This window comes from Oryza sativa, chromosome 1 (genome assembly GCF_034140825.1).
Source record: "Oryza sativa Japonica Group chromosome 1, ASM3414082v1".
NCBI classification, from domain to species: Eukaryota; Viridiplantae; Streptophyta; class Magnoliopsida; order Poales; family Poaceae; genus Oryza; species Oryza sativa.
The window spans coordinates 21,608,258-21,626,500 of record NC_089035.1 but is presented as its reverse complement, the minus strand read 5'-3'; the positions used below and the strand labels follow the sequence as shown (position 1 = coordinate 21,626,500).

Below are 18,243 nucleotides of genomic sequence, written 5' to 3'. Positions count from 1 at the left end.
TTGGTTGGTTGCATGGATGTAAGTGTGGTTACCTTCTCATATAGTTAGGTGAGGTTACCTCTACAATATATATAAAATAATTGAGCATTTTGGATTAACCCATTTTTCACGTAGAATCGGTGGTAAGAAAAGAAAAAAGATATTTTTCTTAAGTTATTCTCTCCTTTTCAATACCAAGCACCAAGACTGCGTCGTGGTACCAATCCATTGCTGAGGAACTAAGCGGAAGCAACGACTGAGACCAACCTTGCTGCGAAGAAAAGGGCGCCGCCGAGGAAGATGTCGCCAGCGTCGCTGTGAAGGAAGATGTCGCCGGCGCCGTTGCTGATGAAGAGGCCGCCGCAGCTGCCGCTGCTGCCGAGGAAGAGGCCGCCGTAACTTCTGCCAAGGAAGAGCTCGTCGCTGAAGATGGCGCTGTTGCGGAGGAATGATGTCATGACGAGGAGGAGGAGCGCGCAAACATTTTTGCTGTGAGTGAGCGAGAGTGAGTTGATCGCGATTGGAAATAGAAATTCACTCCCCAGAAGTGAGGTACGATATATCTATATTTGGGAACCTAATCTATTGAAAGATAGGATAGGGATTCTCTTGGAGACGATTTTTGACAAAAAATTCCTAAATTTGATGATAAGGAATAAAATAAGTAAGATGTTGGTGATGCTCTTAATTCCCCCTCCAATCCACCAAAATTCCCATGTCTACAAACCAAACAAAGCAGCTAACAATCTCATCCCTTTACACTTCCAATCCCTTCTAAGGCTGCGTTCGTTAGCCTACGTTCCTAGCCTGCACAGTGCTCATGGAAAACAGAGCAGTCCATTAGCGTGTGATTAATTAAGTATTTGCTAATATTCTTTTTCAAAAATGGATCAACATGATTTTTTAAAGCAACTTTCGTATATAAACTTTTTGCAAAAAAACACACCATTTAACAGTTTAAAAAGCGTGCACGCGGAAAACGAATATGGGTTGGGAACTAGGAGCATTGAACACAGCCCTGTTCCTGGTTTCTATCCGGAACCGTTCGCACGGAAAACAGAGCGGTCCATTAGTGCGTGATGAATTAAGTAATAGTTAATTTTTTAAAAAAAATGGATTAATTTTTTTCAAGCAAATTTTCGAATGAAAACTTTTGCGTGATGAATTAAGTAATAGTTATTTTTTTTTAAAAAAAAATAGATTATTTTTTTCAAGCAAATTTTTGAATGAAAACTTTTTTATAAAAAAAACACCGTTTAGCCGTTTGAAAAGCGTGCACAGCCAAACTCCCCAGACCAAACGGGTCCTCTACAGCTACTGTGCCAAAGAGGAGAAAGAAAAAAAATAAAAACACAGTATTTATTCGATCCTTCTCCTGGAAGGCTCCCAAGTTTGTGGGAAAAAAATTCTGTGCAGACCGGCTGCAAACCCCGCACCGTGCATACCCGATCCAGATTGGTGACGCGTGGACGAGAGACTGATCCAACGGCGTGTCTGCATGGCTCCATCCGCACCAGGAGAAGGCCCAGCTTGGCTCGCTCGCGTCGGCTCCCGCTCAAGCGATCAGCCGGCTTCGCTTCGAGGCGGCACCGCGGCAGGGATGCCGTACGCGGACTCGGCTCTAGCAAAAGCGAAATCTTTTTCCGGCTTCGTCGTCTTCCTTCGCCAGATTGGATCGCCGCCATGCGCACCGCAGCCGCCAGGATTCCGGTACTTTCTTCACCCGCCTTAGTGAACGACACATGGCCAGACAGCCGTTTGTCTCACCTGTGCATGCGGACGACGTAGTCGCCGGGGATTGTAGAGCCGATGAGAAGCAGAAAACATATGTATGCTCGCCTTGTTATTTGATAGTCATATTTCTTCATACTGGTTGATCTGTGACCATATATATGTTATAGATTACACAGAACTTCGAGGGGATGACCATGATCATGCATGATGAAGTTGCACAACAGGTCAATGATAAAGCTGAACAAGCTTTGATCGTTCTGTTAGATAGATCTCTCTCCCCTTGAGCCCAACGGCTCAAGGGGGCCTTGACCGCGCCCTGATCGGGGGCGCCCAGCCCAATGGCTGGTGGGCCCCCGTCACACTGCGCCATATAAAAGGGGGGTGGAGGCCGGCACGGCACATGGTACGAGATTCACCGCCGCCGCCAACTCCACCCCACAAAACCCTAATCCGATCGAGAGGGGGCGCAGCCAGTGACGGGAAACGCCACCGCCGCATCCACGTCAAGCCGCGACGACAACGACGATGTCCGGCGCCTCTTCCTCCACGATCTCCTCAACCGGTCGGTATCTAAACCCTCTCCCTTTCATCTACAATGTCGTTCATCAAACCCAAATAGAACCACCCGACTAGATCTAACCTAGGTGATCCTAGTGCAAAGTTTAACAATGGTATCAGAGCAACCCTAGTGTTTAGATCGTTTCGGGGAAAGAAATCCAAAGAAAGAAAAGCACAAGATCCGCACGGATCAAAAGAACCAAAAACCCTAACCCTAATTCTTACCTCGTCGCCGGCCGTCGTTGACGCCGGCAACGGAGGGGGGGAGGGGCAAAGAGGCGCCGCCTAGGAGCCACTCGACGGCCGCGCGCGCACCTGCACGCGCGTGCCGGCGAGGGGGCCCGCGGCGGCGCCGCCATCTCCGTCGTCGCCATCTCTCTCTCACACGGTGGGGGTTAGAGACGGTGGGGGGAGCGGAGAAGAGAAAAGAAAGGAGCGCCGGCCATGGCGCGGCGGCGCGAAGGTCGCCGGCGATGGCGACGCCGTCCACGCGGTCGCGTGAGAGAGAGAAGAGAAGAGAAGCTAGGGTTTTCGGCGGCCGGCCGGGAGAGGGGGGTTTTTGATCCTCCGATCTCGGCGCCCGGCCGTCCGATCGAAACCCTAGCTGATCGGACGGCCGGCGGCGGCCGGACCGAAATCGGCCCAAGTGGGGAGCGCGCGGCGGCGGCTTTCCCGGCCCAGGCCCAGGTTGCGGCCTGGGGGAGGGGAGGGGGCGCTCGCCCGCGCGCAAAGTGGCCATAGGCCGACCGGCAAAGGCCGGAAAAGTTCAATTTAGGTCCCTCGGGGCCGAAAATGAATAAAAGAGAACAGTAGCAATTTTTCCATTTTATTTTGTCGATTTTTCATGCAAATTTCAATAGAATTTTGAATAGATTTTTGCATGTTTTACCTCTGTTTAAATTTGAACCAACGGGAGAATTTTCACAGAGAGAGAATTACAGAGATTTTGCTACTGTTCATATGATTTTATATAGTCTTCCGCTGCAAATAGATGAAATTGATGAAAATTAGTGTTTCTAAAATTAAATTTCGAACCAACGGGAGAATTTAATTTTAGGAACATTAATTATGTGCTATGATGTTGTAATTTTCTGACCAACGTTGTTAATTGCAATATTATAGTTATGGTTATATGTGTTATGTCTAATTCTGCCCAACGGTGATGTAGGCTTAATGCATAATATTTTAATGTTAATTTTGTTCTCACCGCACATGATTATTTCAGGTGGCTACTCCTTGATGGGTTGCATTAAAGATATTCCGACCCTAAAAGGAGATAACTACGCAGAATGGAAAAGAAAACTCGACCTTGCTTTTATCTTGGGAGAGGTGGACTGGGTATTGACTACCCCATGTCCTATAGAACCTGCTGACCTTGTCAGAGGTGAAAATGAGTCAGATGCTGACTGGCAAAAGAGACAGAGGGACAATGCTCCTCTCGTCATGTCGTATGACATTGAACAAAAGAAATGGTCCTTAGCCAACAAGAAATGTTTGGCTGTGGTAAAGAATACGATTGAGCCTACCATATTGGGCTCGATCCCAGAGTGTGACGCTGTCTCAGAGTACCTTGAAAGAATAAAGAGTCAGTTTACTGGCTCTTCAAAGACTTATGCTACACAGCTGATCAAGCAGCTTGTGACAGAAAGGTACAATGGAGGTGGTGTTAGAGACCACATACTTAGAATGAGCAACATGGCTTCCAAGTTGAAGCCAATGGATTTGGGCATAACAGATGACTTTCTGGTCCATCTGGTTATGGCCTCATTGCCAAAGCAGTTTGACAATTTTATTGTCAACTACAACATAAGTCCAGAGAAATGGAACTTTGAGAAGCTCATTGCTAATTGTGTGCAAGAGGAGGAGAGAATCAAAGAATCAAATGGTGGTTCAATAAACTATGTTAAAGATAAGAAAAAGAACCACAAGTCTCCCACCTCAAAAGGTAAACAGTCTCAGCATCTGCCTCAGCAACAACAGTTCGCTGTTGAGAAAGATCAATGTCTCCACTGCAAGAAGACAGGACACTACAAGAAAGATTGTCCTGATTTTTTGAAAATGATCATGGCAAAGAAAGGTGAGAACATTATTACATTTGTAAATGAATCTCATTATGTTGGTTACTCTAGATCCACATGGTGGATTGATTCTGGAGCAACTATTCATGCTTGTAATTGTTTAAAGGCATTCCGTTCGACGAGGACTACGCAAAGAAGAGAAAGCACCATTAGAGTTGCCAATGGAGTTGAAGAAAAAGTTGAAGCTGTTGGAGATCTTCCTCTAGAGCTCTCGAATGGCTTCATACTTTTACTTCGAGATGTCTTTTATGTTCCTTCTTTGCAAAGGAACTTAATAAGTGTATCAAAGTTGGATTTTGATGGATATGATTGCCGCTTTGGAAATGGCAAATGTGAACTATGGCATAATAATGCATGTATTGGTCTTGCTGTGTTGCGAGACGAGCTTTATTTGTTATCTCTTTCTGAGAATGTGAATGTTGTGTCCTCGTTGACAAAAGAAAACAAGAAAAGAAAGCGAACTCCCGATGTCTCATCGAAATTATGGCACTGTCGTTTGGGCCATATTTCGAGGGGGAGAATTGAGAGACTAGTTAAGAATGAAATTCTTCCTCCATTGGAGTTCTCAGACTTAGAACAATGCATAGAATGCATTAAAGGAAAATTTGTAAAGAGCATCAAAAAGGGTGCAAAACGAAGCGCAGGAATTTTAGAGATCATTCATACAGATATTTGTGGTCCATTTCCTGTGAAAAGTGTGGATGGCTATGACTCGTTCATAACATTCACAGATGATTACTCCCGCTATGGTTATATTTATCCAATTAAAGAGCGATCAGAAGCATTGGATAAATTTAAGATATTCAAAGCTGAAGTTGAAAATCAGCATGATATAAAGATTAAAGTAGTAAGATCTGACCGTGGGGGGGAGTACTATGGTCGACATACGCCTTATGGGCAAGTCCCTGGACCTTTTGCAAGGTTCTTGCTAGAGAATGGAATAGTAGCCCAGTATTCAACACCGGGCGAACCTCAACAGAATGGGGTAGCTGAAAGGCGCAACCGTACCCTTATGGATATGGTGCGCAGCATGATGAGCTACTCCACACTACCACTCGGTTTATGGATGGAGGCGTTAAAAACCGCCATTCATATTCTCAACAGAGTTCCAAGCAAATCGGTGCCCAAAACACCGTATGAGCTATGGACAGGGAGAGTACCCTCGCTAACTCACCTCCGTGTGTGGGGGAGTCCTGCAGAGGCCAAAGTATTTAACCCAAATATTGGGAAGTTGGACCCCAAAACAGTCAGTTGCCATTTTATTGGCTATCCTGAAAGATCAAAAGGCTATCGTTTCTACTGTCCAAACAGTTATACAAAGTTTGTAGAAACGAGACACGCCGTCTTCTTGGAAGACGAAATGATTAGGGGGAGCTCGGTAGTTCGAGAAATTGATCTTGAGGAGAGGCGGGTGTCTGTACCCGCTCCGTCGACTCAGGAACCTTTCTTCTCTCTACCTGCTGATGTTGTGCCTGCAATGCCTGTCATTGAGGTACCAGCACCTGTTGTTACCCCTCCTGTGGCAACAATGAATGAGAGTGAGGAACCTGTTATACAGGATTCAACAGAAATGGTTGCCACGCCAGAGGAGGAGCTACAACAGCCTCAAATAGATAATGTGCCAGTACAGGAGACTCATCAAGAGCCTCAGGTACAGGATGTGCCAAATGTGCAGGCCCCTAGAAGGTCTGAAAGAGTCAGAAGATCGGCTATCCGTGATGACTATAAAGTTTATAATATAGAAGAGTCGCATATGGAGGATGATCCCACCTCATATGAAGAGGCCATGAGAAGCGCTCGCTCATCTGAATGGTTGGAAGCCATGAAAGATGAAATGAAATCAATGAAACTAAACGATGTTTGGGATTTAGAAGAAATTCCTAAAGGAGCCAAAACAGTAGGCTGTAAATGGGTCTACAAAACCAAATATGACTCCAGAGGGAATATAGAAAAGTTTAAAGCGCGACTTGTGGCAAAAGGCTTCACGCAACGAGAAGGGATTGATTACAATGAGACATTTTCTCCAGTCTCTTGTAAAGATTCCTTCAGGATTATAATGGCACTAGTAGCACATTATGATTTGGAATTACATCAGATGGATGTAAAAACGGCATTTCTAAATGGAGATTTGGAGGAAAAAGTATACATGGCGCAACCGAAAGGTTTTGTCATGAAAGGAAACGAAAATATGGGATGTCGTCTAAAGAGATCCATTTATGGATTAAAGCAAGCTTCGAGACAGTGGTACTTGAAGTTTGATGGGACAATAAAGAAATTTGGGTTTCAAGAGAATGTCGAGGACAACTGTATTTATTCAAAGTTTAAGAATGGGAGATTTATTTTCCTAATTCTGTATGTGGATGACATTCTACTGGCTAGTAGTGATGTCAGTCTACTGCAGGAAACAAAGAAATTCTTGTCCTCAAACTTTGACATGAAAGACCTCGGTGAGGCTTCATATGTTTTGGGCATAGAGATTCACCGAGATAGAACAAAGTATGCATTGGGACTTTCTCAAAAGACATATATAGAAAAGGTGTTGAAGAAATTCAACATGTACAGATGCAGTGCTACACCTGCTCCTATAATGAAAGGCGAAAAGTATGGGGCATCGCAATGTCCCAGAAATCAGTATGAGCTCAATAAAATGAAAACAAAGCCATATGCGTCAGCTGTAGGAAGCCTACAGTACGCGCAAGTGTGCACACGACCTGACTTGGCATTTGTTACCGGGTTACTTGGCAGATTTCAGAGTAATCCAGGCCTAGAGCACTGGAAATTGGTAAAGAAAGTGTTGCGTTATTTGCAAGGAACAAAAGGCCTCATGCTGTCTTACAGAAGATCAGAATCACTCCAGATAGTGGGGTACTCAGATTCTGACTTTGCAAAAGATAATACAAAGTCAACATCGGGATACGTGTTTACCCTGGCAGGAGGAGCTATTTCATGGAAAAGCTCAAAACAGACTATCACTGCAGGGTCTACTATGTATGCCGAGTTTATAGCATGCTATGAGGCAACGGGGCAGGTGAACTGGCTAAAGAAGTTCATACCCGGTTTAAAGGTGGTTGACAGTATTGAGAAACCACTAAAGTTATACTGCGACAACGAACCCGCAGTAATGTACACTCACAACAATCAGTCAAGTGGTGCTGCCAAACACATTGACATAAAGTACTATGTTGTGAAGGACAAAGTCCGGGATCAAACAATCAGTCTCGAGCACATTAAAACAGAAAGGATGCTCGCGGATCCGCTCACGAAAGGCCTACCACCCAACGTGTTCAAGGAACATGTAGCCGGCATGGGTTTAAGGGAAGCCTTATGAATCCTGGACTACAGGGCCCAAAAGTAAAGTATCTGTTTCTGAATAGAGATGTGTATAGTGGCTGTCGAATCCATCGGCGATTGACCGTGACGATGAAACATGCTCTATTTACAAATCTGTGATGGAATAGAAAAAGCTAAAAGAAAAAGTGAGATCAAGGGGGAGAATGTTAGATAGATCTCTCTCCCCTTGAGCCCAACGGCTCAAGGGGGCCTTGACCGCGCCCTGATCGGGGGCGCCCAGCCCAATGGCTGGTGGGCCCCCGTCACACTGCGCCATATAAAAGGGGGGTGGAGGCCGGCACGGCACATGGTACGAGATTCACCGCCGCCGCCAACTCCACCCCACAAAACCCTAATCCGATCGAGAGGGGGCGCAGCCAGTGACGGGAAACGCCACCGCCGCATCCACGTCAAGCCGCGACGACAACGACGATGTCCGGCGCCTCTTCCTCCACGATCTCCTCAACCGGTCGGTATCTAAACCCTCTCCCTTTCATCTACAATGTCGTTCATCAAACCCAAATAGAACCACCCGACTAGATCTAACCTAGGTGATCCTAGTGCAAAGTTTAACACGTTCCTCAAGTTGGAATGGATTTCGATTTTATTCCATTTACTATGTTACTTAACTATACTATTTTACTATGTTACAGTACTATGTTTTACTTCCATTTGCAGTGTGTTACACTTATGATCAGCTATATGTTGTTTGAGAACGACTGGTCTCTGGACATCATATTTCAGATTTGACATTCAAGATTTCAGATTACACAATTTTCCGGTTTTCATTTTTAAAGGAACCAGACAGACAAACCACAATCTTGTTTACACATTGATCCATCACATTCTAGATTTTGGAATACCCAGTCGTAAGCCTTTGTCATTGCTGGAAGCCTGGAACCAGCTAAATGAGCAGCAGATGCTTTGCATAATAATTTTTGTCAGAATGCAGTAAACCATCTGAATATCCCTAATTTAGCACTGCTGCTATGGAAGCCTGTGACTCAGTTTGTGATATTCTCACCAACAGCCTACTCAGTGTGAGAGATAAATCGCATCACTTTTAGCAAAGGCTAATGAACTAATCTGGTTAAACTATAGAAAAACCAACCAGCACCCTAGCTAGCATTTTGACGAAAGACAGAAAGACACGGGCAAATGATCAGACGTAGCAACTACAAAATTACAAAATACATGTCACTTCCAGGATTTTTCTTCATTGCTTGAATGGTGCTCCACTTGCATTGACTTTCGGCGGCGCGTTGCAGATCCTGGTTCTTCCACTGCCTTTTGGCTTTTGCTCGCCCTCGCCAACCCAGCCGCTGCGGCCTCCACCAAAGGCGTCCGATGCCCGTGGTCAGGAGGGACGAGGAGGGGAACACGGCTCGTGCTCGCCTTAGCCAACCCAGCCATCGCCGCCGCCGTCACCGATGGCGCTCGTGGCCAGGGCCCAGGTGGGAGGCCGTGACGGCGGTAGCAGGCGAGAGAAGTGGCCGCATCAGTTGTTGAACGGAGGGGATTGTGGGCTAAGCCGATGGCGCCAAGGAAAGGCAATCCCGACAGATGGAGGCAAGATGGGGAAGGAGATCGCGGCGGCGGTGGAAAGGGAAGTGGGGATCGCCGCAGCAGAAAGAAAATGACGCGAGTGAGCCGCGGAGCCAGTCCATGCGCTTCTAGTTCTGGTTGTGGGAGTCGACGCGAGCAAGCCGAGCTGGGCCTTCTCCTGGTGCAGATGGAGCCGTGTGGGCACGCTGTCGGATCACTCGCTCGTCCACGCGTCGCCAATCTGAATCGGGTGTGCACGGTGCGGGGTTTGCAGCCGGTCTGCACAGAATTTTTTTCCAAGTTTGTGTCCTTTCTTCTTCCAACGGTTGCTCTCCTCTCTTCCGAGTTCCGACTTTCGAAATTTCCAAAACCCTCGATCATCTCCACCCAGCGTCTCAGCCATCGATCGATCATGGAGTGGGAGGATGATGGGGAGGAGGCGGCGGGCTCCGGCGGCCAGCTCGGCGGCGCACCGCTGTACGCGGTGGGGGACGAGGTCGAGGTGCGCATGGACGACCCCGGCTTCCACGGCGCCTTCTACGAGGCCACCGTCTCCGCGCGCCTCCCGTGCTCCGGCCGCTACGAGGTCATGTACTCCACGCTCGTCGAGGGGGGAGGAGGCCGCGGCCGCCGCGGCGGTGGCCCGCTCCGGGAGACAGTCGCCGCGTGCGACGTGCGGCCGAGGCCGCCGCCGCCGCCGCCGCCGCCGCTGGCGGAGGACGGGGCGGCGCCGGGGCGCGAGCTCAACGTGTTCGACATGGTGGAGGCGTACCACAGGGAAGGGTGGTGGCCGGGCGTGGTGTCCGCGGCATGGCCGGCTCGCGGGCGGAAGGCGGCGGCGGCGATGTACACCGTGTCGTTCCCGTCGTGCCGGGAAGAGGCGAAGCTCCCGGCCTCGCTCGTCCGGCGGCGGCGGGCGTTCGTGCGCGGGCGCTGGATGGACGCGCGCGACGTGGTGAGTCAATTCTGCTGAACGGATTGTTGTACTCCGTATTTTCCCCCTTTTGTGCTGGTGGTGGACAGGAGAAACCCTCTTCGGTGCGTTATTCGTGGCTGGATTATTGAGGCGTAAACCTGACATTTGACATGGGATTTAATGCTCAATTGGACAAGATGGAATGTTCATAATTTTAATCGGTGGTGATGTCGCATGTACATGTTAGAGGAACTTTAGGTAGTGTTTGGTAATTTGTTATTTCTAACAAAAAAACCACTGAAGATATAGAAGAACTTCGTTTTTTTTTTTTACCTGTAGGTGAGTGGTGACTTGAACTGATGACCTCAACGACAACAATCAATGAATTCATGTGCTGTTCTAACACTAGGCGAGACTAGGTGCTTTGTATTGTAGATATGAGTGTCCCCTCTAGTTTGCTACTAGTTCAGAATCTGAGATATCAAGATAAGACCAAGTGATGACAAATGCCATACTTGTTTGACCTAATTATCGTGTGCTGAGTTTCTATTTACATGTGGGGGATTTTATTGAATTCAACAAAGCAGTAAGTCATTCTTCGTCCACTGGTTAGTATATGTATGCTAAGCTATTGGTTGCATCCTTGACTACACATTATGATGGATTGGAGAATGCAAATTAGTGTTAATGAGTTCCAGTGAGAAGGCAAATACAAAAGAATTGTGCTTCCAAAACAGTAGCAGTTGAAAAATTGGTTGTACAAACAAAAAGAATTGCCATCTAGAATTTAAAACAATGTCAAACAAGCAAGAACTCCTGCTAAATTTTATGCTAACTGAATGAATTTTATCGTATTCTGAATTGTCAAAAGAATAAAATGGAAGACTAAATGTGTACTCCCTCCGGTTCCATATTAATTGACGTTTTAGACAAGGTTGATGTCAAACTTTTATAACTTTGACCATCAATAACTTTAAAAATATTTAGTTTAAAGGAACTAGAATAACATATATAGATTTGTCTTTCAAAGCACTATAATAAAAGTAAACATGCATTTATTTATTATATATATTATAATAGAAAAATAAGGTCAAAAATATATTTTGTAGACCGTGTCGTTGTCCAAAACGTCAATTAAAATGAAACTGGAGGGAGTAGGCAAAAGGAACTCCGTTTTTTCCTGCATGAACACGAGGCAAAACAAACTCCATGAAACCTGATATCCTTGGTGTAAGCTTCACTGAGAGAGAATGAGACACGGCAACACAATATTTACTTTGTATAACTAATGTTTGTGCTTTTGTTATTTTGAGTGCAGGTTCCAAGGGTGCCGCAGTATGACGAAGGGAGCAATGTGGAAGTCATGTTGGATACAGGAAAGCACCGTGCAGCCTGGGTAACTGCTACTGTCATTAAGATGGTTAGCAGTAAAAACTATGTTGTTAGGCTTAAAAATAAGGAAGGCTCAGTTAACATCGTAGATTACTGCTATATTCGACCACAACCTACCTTTGACAGAAAGAAGTTTGAGTATGAACTGGAGCCCTCTGCAGAGGTTGAAGTGAATCTGGGTGGTGCCTGGTCGCTAGGCGTCATCTCAGATGTTGGAAGCTGTGGATATGGGGTAAGGCTAAAAGGACATGATAGCTCAGAGGAAGAGGACTACATGCTTGTGTTGCGTGCTTTACTCAGACCCTACTGCAAACAGGATGATCAGGAATTGATGCCTTGTACAGCAAAGGTATTTCTCCAACTAGTCATGTTGTTACTTGTGATTTGGGTATTTTCTCCTCTTCTTTCTTGGTACTACCAGTCTACTGCAGTGTTCATTTTTCTGCTGTGAATAAAAGTTTACAATGTTTTCTTGCCGTGCTTGTATGCCTTCTTGGAATATGTGGTGTTTGTCATTTTAATGTCAGTATGCCAGCTTAGTTGTCCCTGTGCTCTGGACAAGCAGGTAACAAAGTTGAACAAGCTAGAGAACAAGAACATAAAAGGGAAGGCGCGCATGCTAGTTTCAAGGAAACTGCCTAACCTAGGCTGCACACGGAGTGGTGGTAAACAAAGACACAGCATGAAAAAGGTTGTCCTGACTCCGTTCTTCTTAAATTGCAAACTTAAATTGTGTCTTAAATTGCAAATTTCCGCGCATTCATACAGAAAAGCCCGCTTGGCGCTTTCACAGGTCATAGTGCTTTTATCAATATATATTTTGACCATCAAATATTGTGCTTCAGCATCTTATGCTAATGACATCATGTTTTTGGTATACGCTTTCTTCCTCCAAGCAATGACATTATCTTATGCTAATGACATCATCTTATGCTAATGATTTAGTTCTCTCCTAAACTGTGTTGTCATTTGGATAATTGTTGTTCAGGAATTTGCTTGTACAAGTTTGGATCTTCCATGTATCTCTGCACCTAAAGATGCTGTTGAAATCAAGGGCAAATCTAGTTATGTCGATGTAGTCGAAATCAGTGACAACTCTGGCTATGATGTTATTCATATCAGCGATGATTCGAGCTGTAACCCTAGAAGAAAGAGAAGGCGACAGAATCTCCTAGAGGAATAACTCCATTCCCGGCATACTTCCTATCCGATTCAAGAATCACAATCCAGGCTGAATATGTCACCAGCACGAAGTCCTTTGAACTGTGACCCGTTGCTAGATGTAATGAGGCATCCTAAAGTAGAGTCGTGCAACCATGTGTTATCACAATCTTGTCGCCATTGGAAACACCACAGGCTCATTTCAACAACAATGCTGGGCAGCTAATTCCTCTGCCAAGTTATCCGGTATTAGAGAAGTTGCCAGTTAAAGTGCTTCCTGAAATGAATGAAATGAAAGAAACAAATCATGCTCATTTACAAGCTGAGTTCTTGGCACCTGATGATTGTACAGCCGGAGACCAAAACTATGCTCTGCCTATAAAAGTTGAGGTACATACGTCTGTTATCTTTATTTGAGATGAAAATTAATCCCTTCTTGATTGTCTATCTGTTGCTAACTCACCTCAACTTAGGTGGAGAGCTGGGTCGCTGATATCCGCAAGAAAGAAGCAGGTACCGGTCTGACTACCTCAAACAACTGTGAGTACTTGTTATAACGACTTTGTGTTACATTCAATTGTAAAACCTGTCTTAACTAGAACGAAAATATCACCAGCAATGCAGACAATTACTGATAGTGGTGAAGACAATTCAAGAAGGCCACGATCAGGAGATTCTGAGATACCAAATTCCAGTAAATTAGAACCATATTCATCTGAGCAACAAAGGTTTGAGGCCGATCTGCCATGCATGCCAGTGCCTAACAATGTTACTATTAATACTCTTCCTCTTGTTACCAGACATACGTTTCAATTTGTTTCTCGGAACAAACTGGAAGTGCCAGTGAGACATAAGAAGGCCCCTGATGCTGTAAGACCATCTACGTTTTCCCCCCTGTTTTATCTTCTGTTTAAATGTATGTGTATTTCCCATCCATGCTTGATCATCTTGATGCTATTTGTACAGCTGGAGATGAATACCAATTCGGTTGTCTTCTCTCCCAAGGAGCAAACACACTGTAATTTGGAGATCTTTAGTCCAAACTGTAAGTCTTGCCACAACTTTAAGATAGTAATTTTTGATGCATTGATACTTAATACTGGTCTGGCTGATCTGAATATTATTTTTCTGCAGCCAAGAAGATCATTGATGCGTCACACTATGAAAGTTATGCGTCATTACAGCAGCATCCTTTGGGCCAATGTCAAGTTCCAAATTATTGGAGTGCTGCAGGGCAATCTTCATTTGTGCATCCGAGCATAACAATGAACCTATTCACAATATTGCCAGCACCTAACAGTCATCCAACTACTTTTGCCTCAAGCTTGTTGATGGGGCCTTGTGAGAAAATAGAGGTTTTTGAGAATCTGCCACAATTACCACATTTCGGAAAGTTGATTGGTTGCCCTCCTGAGCTCCGCGAAGGAAAGGCTCTGGGGCTAATGGCATCCTTCGCAAATATAGCAGAGAGCATACAAAACATGTGAATTCAGGACGAAGAAAACGTCTTTGAGGAGAAACTGAGGTGCCTCTCGGAATTGGAAGAGGACGGATTTGATGTTAGGGCCCTGAAGGAGCGGCTTGAAAACCTCGTGAGCATAAAGAATCACCAGACAGAACTCAAGAAGAAAAGAGCAAGATTGGATCAGTTCATGCTTGAGAGAGAGGTGGACAATGCCTCTGTAGAGCAAAGCCAGAAGCTGCTCGACATAATGATCAAGGAGCTTGAGCTGAAACTTTTAGAGTACCGAGAGAAGAAGGCATCACTCGTGGAGAAGAAAGCAGCGAACTGTTCGGAAATTGCAAAGCTCCAAGGCGACATGGATCAAATTGAGGAGTCATTCCTTTCTGCCGAGTATGATTTCCACACCACCGCTGCTGCGCCGTGGTAAACATTGATGACAGTAAGTACTGCTTTCTTGCTTGCTCATTTGTGCACTGCAACCAAGTCCATTTGGATGGTGTTAACTGATGTGAAACAATGCAGGCAGAGAGCTCTGTTCACAGTTCACCTAGACATATCACATACGCATATGGTTCACTGATGTGATGTGATCCAATGCATTAGGGGAATGAGGCAGCTAGTTCTCTTTTGCCTAGACTTGAAATGCTGAACTTAATTAAGTTTGTATGTATAATGGTTGTCACTTGAATTTGGTAGATCATCTCATTCAATCAGGCTTGCCCCCCTGACATTGATATGCGCTGTTTGGCCTTTAACCCCCCCCTTAGTGTTGGCCAATCAAGCAGCTGTAATTTTCTTTGTATTCTCTTGGTTGTAACCCCTGTACTCCGTTTTTTTTTTCTACTCTAATGTTAAATTCTAGCAGATCTCCTGCCGATGTTCTCCTTAAAAAAAAAAAACAGGCTTGCCCCATCTTCAATGCTAGCTCTGTTCACTGATGTATGTGAACCAATGCATTATTAGGGGAGTGAGGCAGCTAGCTCTATTTGCCTAGACTTGAAATGTCGAACTTAATTAAGTTTGTATGTATAAATGGTTGCCACTTGAATTTGGTAGATCGTTTCACTCTTGCCCCATCTTCAATGTGAGCAAGGTCTCCAACGTCTAGAATCACCTGACCTGGTTAATAGTTTTCTGCTGGAAAAATATGATGCTCCTCACAGTCCTCTGGTTGTTGGGGAAAAGTGAAAACCTCTTTCGGGGATATTCCCAATCTCAACAATGAGAACTGAAAAGCGATCTTATTAACTTAATCTCAGACGTTCTTAGTTTCAGCAGTATGATAACCTGGAGTGAACACTGAACTGACCTTGGTTCTTACATCAGGGCTGCACGCGCACTGAATCTAGAAAAGCCTCTGGAGTAGTACTAATTAATTAACTAACGATATATAGCCAATGACTACTGGTGCAAACCTTATACATTATAGGAGTGTGTAATTAATTAACTGTGTGTGTGTGTGATGAGTTCTATAGCTAGCATTTCTCGTCGGCGTCGGCGACGGCGGTGTGCTGCTGCTGCTGCTCCCGCGAGGTGGCGGCGGCGGTGGCGGCCCACTTGGCGCAGACGAGGTAGGCGGCGAGGTTGAGGACGCTGAGGACGGCGAGGAGCCAGTAGAAGTAGTCGAGGCGGCTGCGGTCGATGGTGTCGCCGAGCCAGGTGGTGGCGCCCTTGACGAGCGACACGAGCACGCTGCTGAAGAAGAAGCCGAGCGAGAGCGTCGTCAGGAAGAGCCCCGTGCTCATCGTCTTCATCCCCTTGGGCGACCTCGTGATGAAGAAGTCCAGCTGCCCCGTGTAGATGAACGCCTCGCCGGCGCCCACCAGCAGGAACTGCGGCGTCAGCAGGAACACGCTGATCGGCGTGGAGTTCCCGGTGGTGGCGGCGACGGCGACGGCGAGGCGCTTCTTCTCGCAGAGCGCGGCGGCGGCCATGCCGAGGATGGAGAGGGCGAGGCCGATGCCGATCTTCTCCAGGTTGGTGAAGCCTTGCTTGCCGGTGAGTACGCGGCAGAGCGGGATGAAGACGCGGTCGTAGACGGCGAGGGTGAGCATGATGGCGCCGACGAAGAAGACGGTGAGCGAGGCGGCCGGGATCTCGAAGCCGGCGCCGACGCGGCGGTCCATGGTGGTGGCCTGCTCCACGGAGAAGGTGATCATCTGCGCGTAGATGGTCCAGAAGAGGATCGTCGTCGCCCACACCGGCATCAGCCTCGCCACCATCTTCACCTCCTCCACGCGCGACACCGAGCAGAGCTTCCACGGGTTGGGCGCCGCCGGCCCGCCCGGCCCGGCCACCTCGTTGTCCTCTTCGCCGGCCACCACCGCCGCCATGTCCAGGCACGGGAACTGCGCGGTGTGCGCGATCCGGGCGTGCTCGGGGCGGTCGTCCTCGTAGAGCTCCGCCGCGGTGGGCGGGCGCTTGACGACCCCGCGCTTCCGCGCCGCGGCGACGAGCACCTGGAGGATGTGGACGATGGGGCTCCCGGAGCTCCGCTTGTAGCGGTACCTCCTGGTCCCGGAGAGGAAGACGGCGATGGCGGCGAGCATGGCGGCGGAGCAGATGCCGTAGGCCCAGCTCCGGCCGACGTGGTCCTGGACGTAGACGAGCACGGTGACGGCGAGCAGCGTGCCGAGGCTGATGAAGAAGAAGAAGCGGTTGAAGAAGAGGCCCATGGCGGCGCGCTCCCGGCCGTCGCGGTCGTCGAACTGGTCGGTGCCGAAGCCGGAGACGCTGGACTTGAGGCCGCCGGTGCCGAGGGCGATGAGGTAGAGGCAGGCGTAGAGCACGGCCATCTGCACCGGCGTCGGCTGCTCCCCGGGCGGCGGGCGGAGGTGGGTGACGAGGGTGGAGGCGGCGAGGAGGGCGGTGCCGATGGACTGGACGAGGGCGAAGACGGCGATGGTGAGGTAGCGGCCGAGGAAGGAGTCGGCGAGGAAGCCGCCGAGGAGGCAGAGGAGGAAGGAGGTGCCCATGAAGTCGGTGACGACGTTGGCGGCGGCGGCGCTGGGGAGGTGCATGGTGCCCGTCAGGTACGTCACCAGGTTCACCGCGATCCCCATCGTCGACAGCCGCTCGCACAGCTCGATCCCCAGCACCAGCGCCGCCGCCACCCACCCCCCCGTCGCCGACCTGTCCGCCGGGCATCCCCGGTAGTCCACCGCGTCCCGCACCATGTTCCCCCCGCCGCCGCCGCCGCCGCTCCACGCCGACGTCTTCTTCTCCACCTCCTGCACGCATGCACACAAATATCCATGTCTTTTACTAACCATGCATAACATATTGCATGCGACAACATGACAGAGTACGCAGTTGCTAATGAAATTAATTAACTAGGAAACTAATTTGTATAACCTACATGTATATATATATGAAATGATTGAACAAGAAATTAATATTTGTATCTCACACGAACCATTAATTCTACGATATATTTCTGTCCACTCCTGGTCTCCTGTAAGCTGGGAGGTCGGTCGAGTGAAAGCCTTGGTTGCTCGACGACCTCGTGGACTTGCGATCTCACCCTTTTATAGGCGCCAAGACGGGGGCATGCACAAACACCATCAAATTAACTTAACCACTCATCATTAATTAGCGTCGAAAGGGACTTGCACTACGTTCTAATCCCTGTTTATGCAGGATGTTTCTGCTGCACACATGCAAATGGTGGTGGGGGCAGGAAATGGGTACAATAATGCAAACCTATGCATATAACAATCCTAATTATATATATTCAGACTATATGATCGATCTGTCAGTCATAAGGGCACACACAAGAAAGTGATCAGATCAGATCAGCAGGTAGGAGCACTTAATTAAGCTAAGCTAACCCGGCCTCCATGCGTTGTCGTTGGACGGTCACAAAGGGGTCAGAGGAGAGAAGAGAAACTGCGACGTGGAAACTAAGAAAAGTGAGCAGCATCAACTGGGGGAGATAAAGTGTAGTACTAGTATGAGATGAGATGAGATTGGTGAGGAATTGAAGTTGGGGTTTCCCCTCTCTAGTGGGGAATGTTCCAGGAGCTTCAGCTACTACGGCAGCTGCATTCTGTTTGTGTACATATGCATGGGCCCTCTCATCTCAT

General features: G+C 47.5%; 3 protein-coding genes across 3 annotated transcripts; 2 read left to right on the top strand and 1 right to left on the bottom strand.

Annotated features, from left to right (window-relative positions):
• The first annotated feature begins 8,451 nt into the window (after positions 1-8,451).
• On the top strand, positions 8,452-13,171 carry LOC136351141 (uncharacterized). The gene is made up of 4 exons (XM_066310985.1): positions 8,452-10,179; positions 11,459-11,881; positions 12,098-12,223; positions 12,521-13,171. Exons 1-4 carry the CDS (start codon positions 9,214-9,216, stop codon positions 12,713-12,715), a joined length of 1,710 nt encoding a protein of 569 aa, XP_066167082.1. The 5' UTR covers positions 8,452-9,213; the 3' UTR covers positions 12,716-13,171.
• A 3-nt stretch (positions 13,172-13,174) lies between these two features.
• LOC9271291 (uncharacterized) lies at positions 13,175-15,033 on the top strand. The gene is made up of 6 exons (XM_015782742.3): positions 13,175-13,233; positions 13,310-13,421; positions 13,494-13,563; positions 13,660-13,738; positions 13,828-14,597; positions 14,681-15,033. Exons 2-5 carry the CDS (start codon positions 13,312-13,314, stop codon positions 14,178-14,180), a joined length of 612 nt encoding a protein of 203 aa, XP_015638228.3. The 5' UTR covers positions 13,175-13,233; positions 13,310-13,311; the 3' UTR covers positions 14,181-14,597; positions 14,681-15,033.
• Positions 15,034-15,380: 347 nt separating this feature from the next.
• LOC4324568 (protein NRT1/ PTR FAMILY 6.2) lies at positions 15,381-18,011 on the bottom strand. Its single transcript, XM_015767068.2, has 2 exons — positions 17,574-18,011; positions 15,381-17,388 (listed from the first exon to the last, which is right to left on the bottom strand). The coding sequence occupies exons 1-2, from the start codon at positions 17,574-17,576 to the stop codon at positions 15,634-15,636; spliced, it is 1,758 nt and encodes a 585-aa protein (XP_015622554.1). The 5' UTR covers positions 17,577-18,011; the 3' UTR covers positions 15,381-15,633.
• Positions 18,012-18,243: the final 232 nt, after the last annotated feature.

Coding starts and splice junctions, on each gene's coding strand:
- LOC136351141 (XM_066310985.1), top strand. CDS start 9,214: ATGGCGCCAAGGAAAGGCAATCCCGACAGATGGAGGCAAGATGGGGAA. Junction 10,180..11,458: donor GGATGGACGCGCGCGACGTG/GTGAGTCAATTC, acceptor TTTTGAGTGCAG/GTTCCAAGGGTGCCGCAGTA. Junction 11,882..12,097: donor TGATGCCTTGTACAGCAAAG/GTATTTCTCCAA, acceptor CTGGACAAGCAG/GTAACAAAGTTGAACAAGCT.
- LOC9271291 (XM_015782742.3), top strand. CDS start 13,312: ATGCAGACAATTACTGATAGTGGTGAAGACAATTCAAGAAGGCCACGA. Junction 13,564..13,659: donor ATAAGAAGGCCCCTGATGCT/GTAAGACCATCT, acceptor CTATTTGTACAG/CTGGAGATGAATACCAATTC. Junction 13,739..13,827: donor GGAGATCTTTAGTCCAAACT/GTAAGTCTTGCC, acceptor ATTTTTCTGCAG/CCAAGAAGATCATTGATGCG.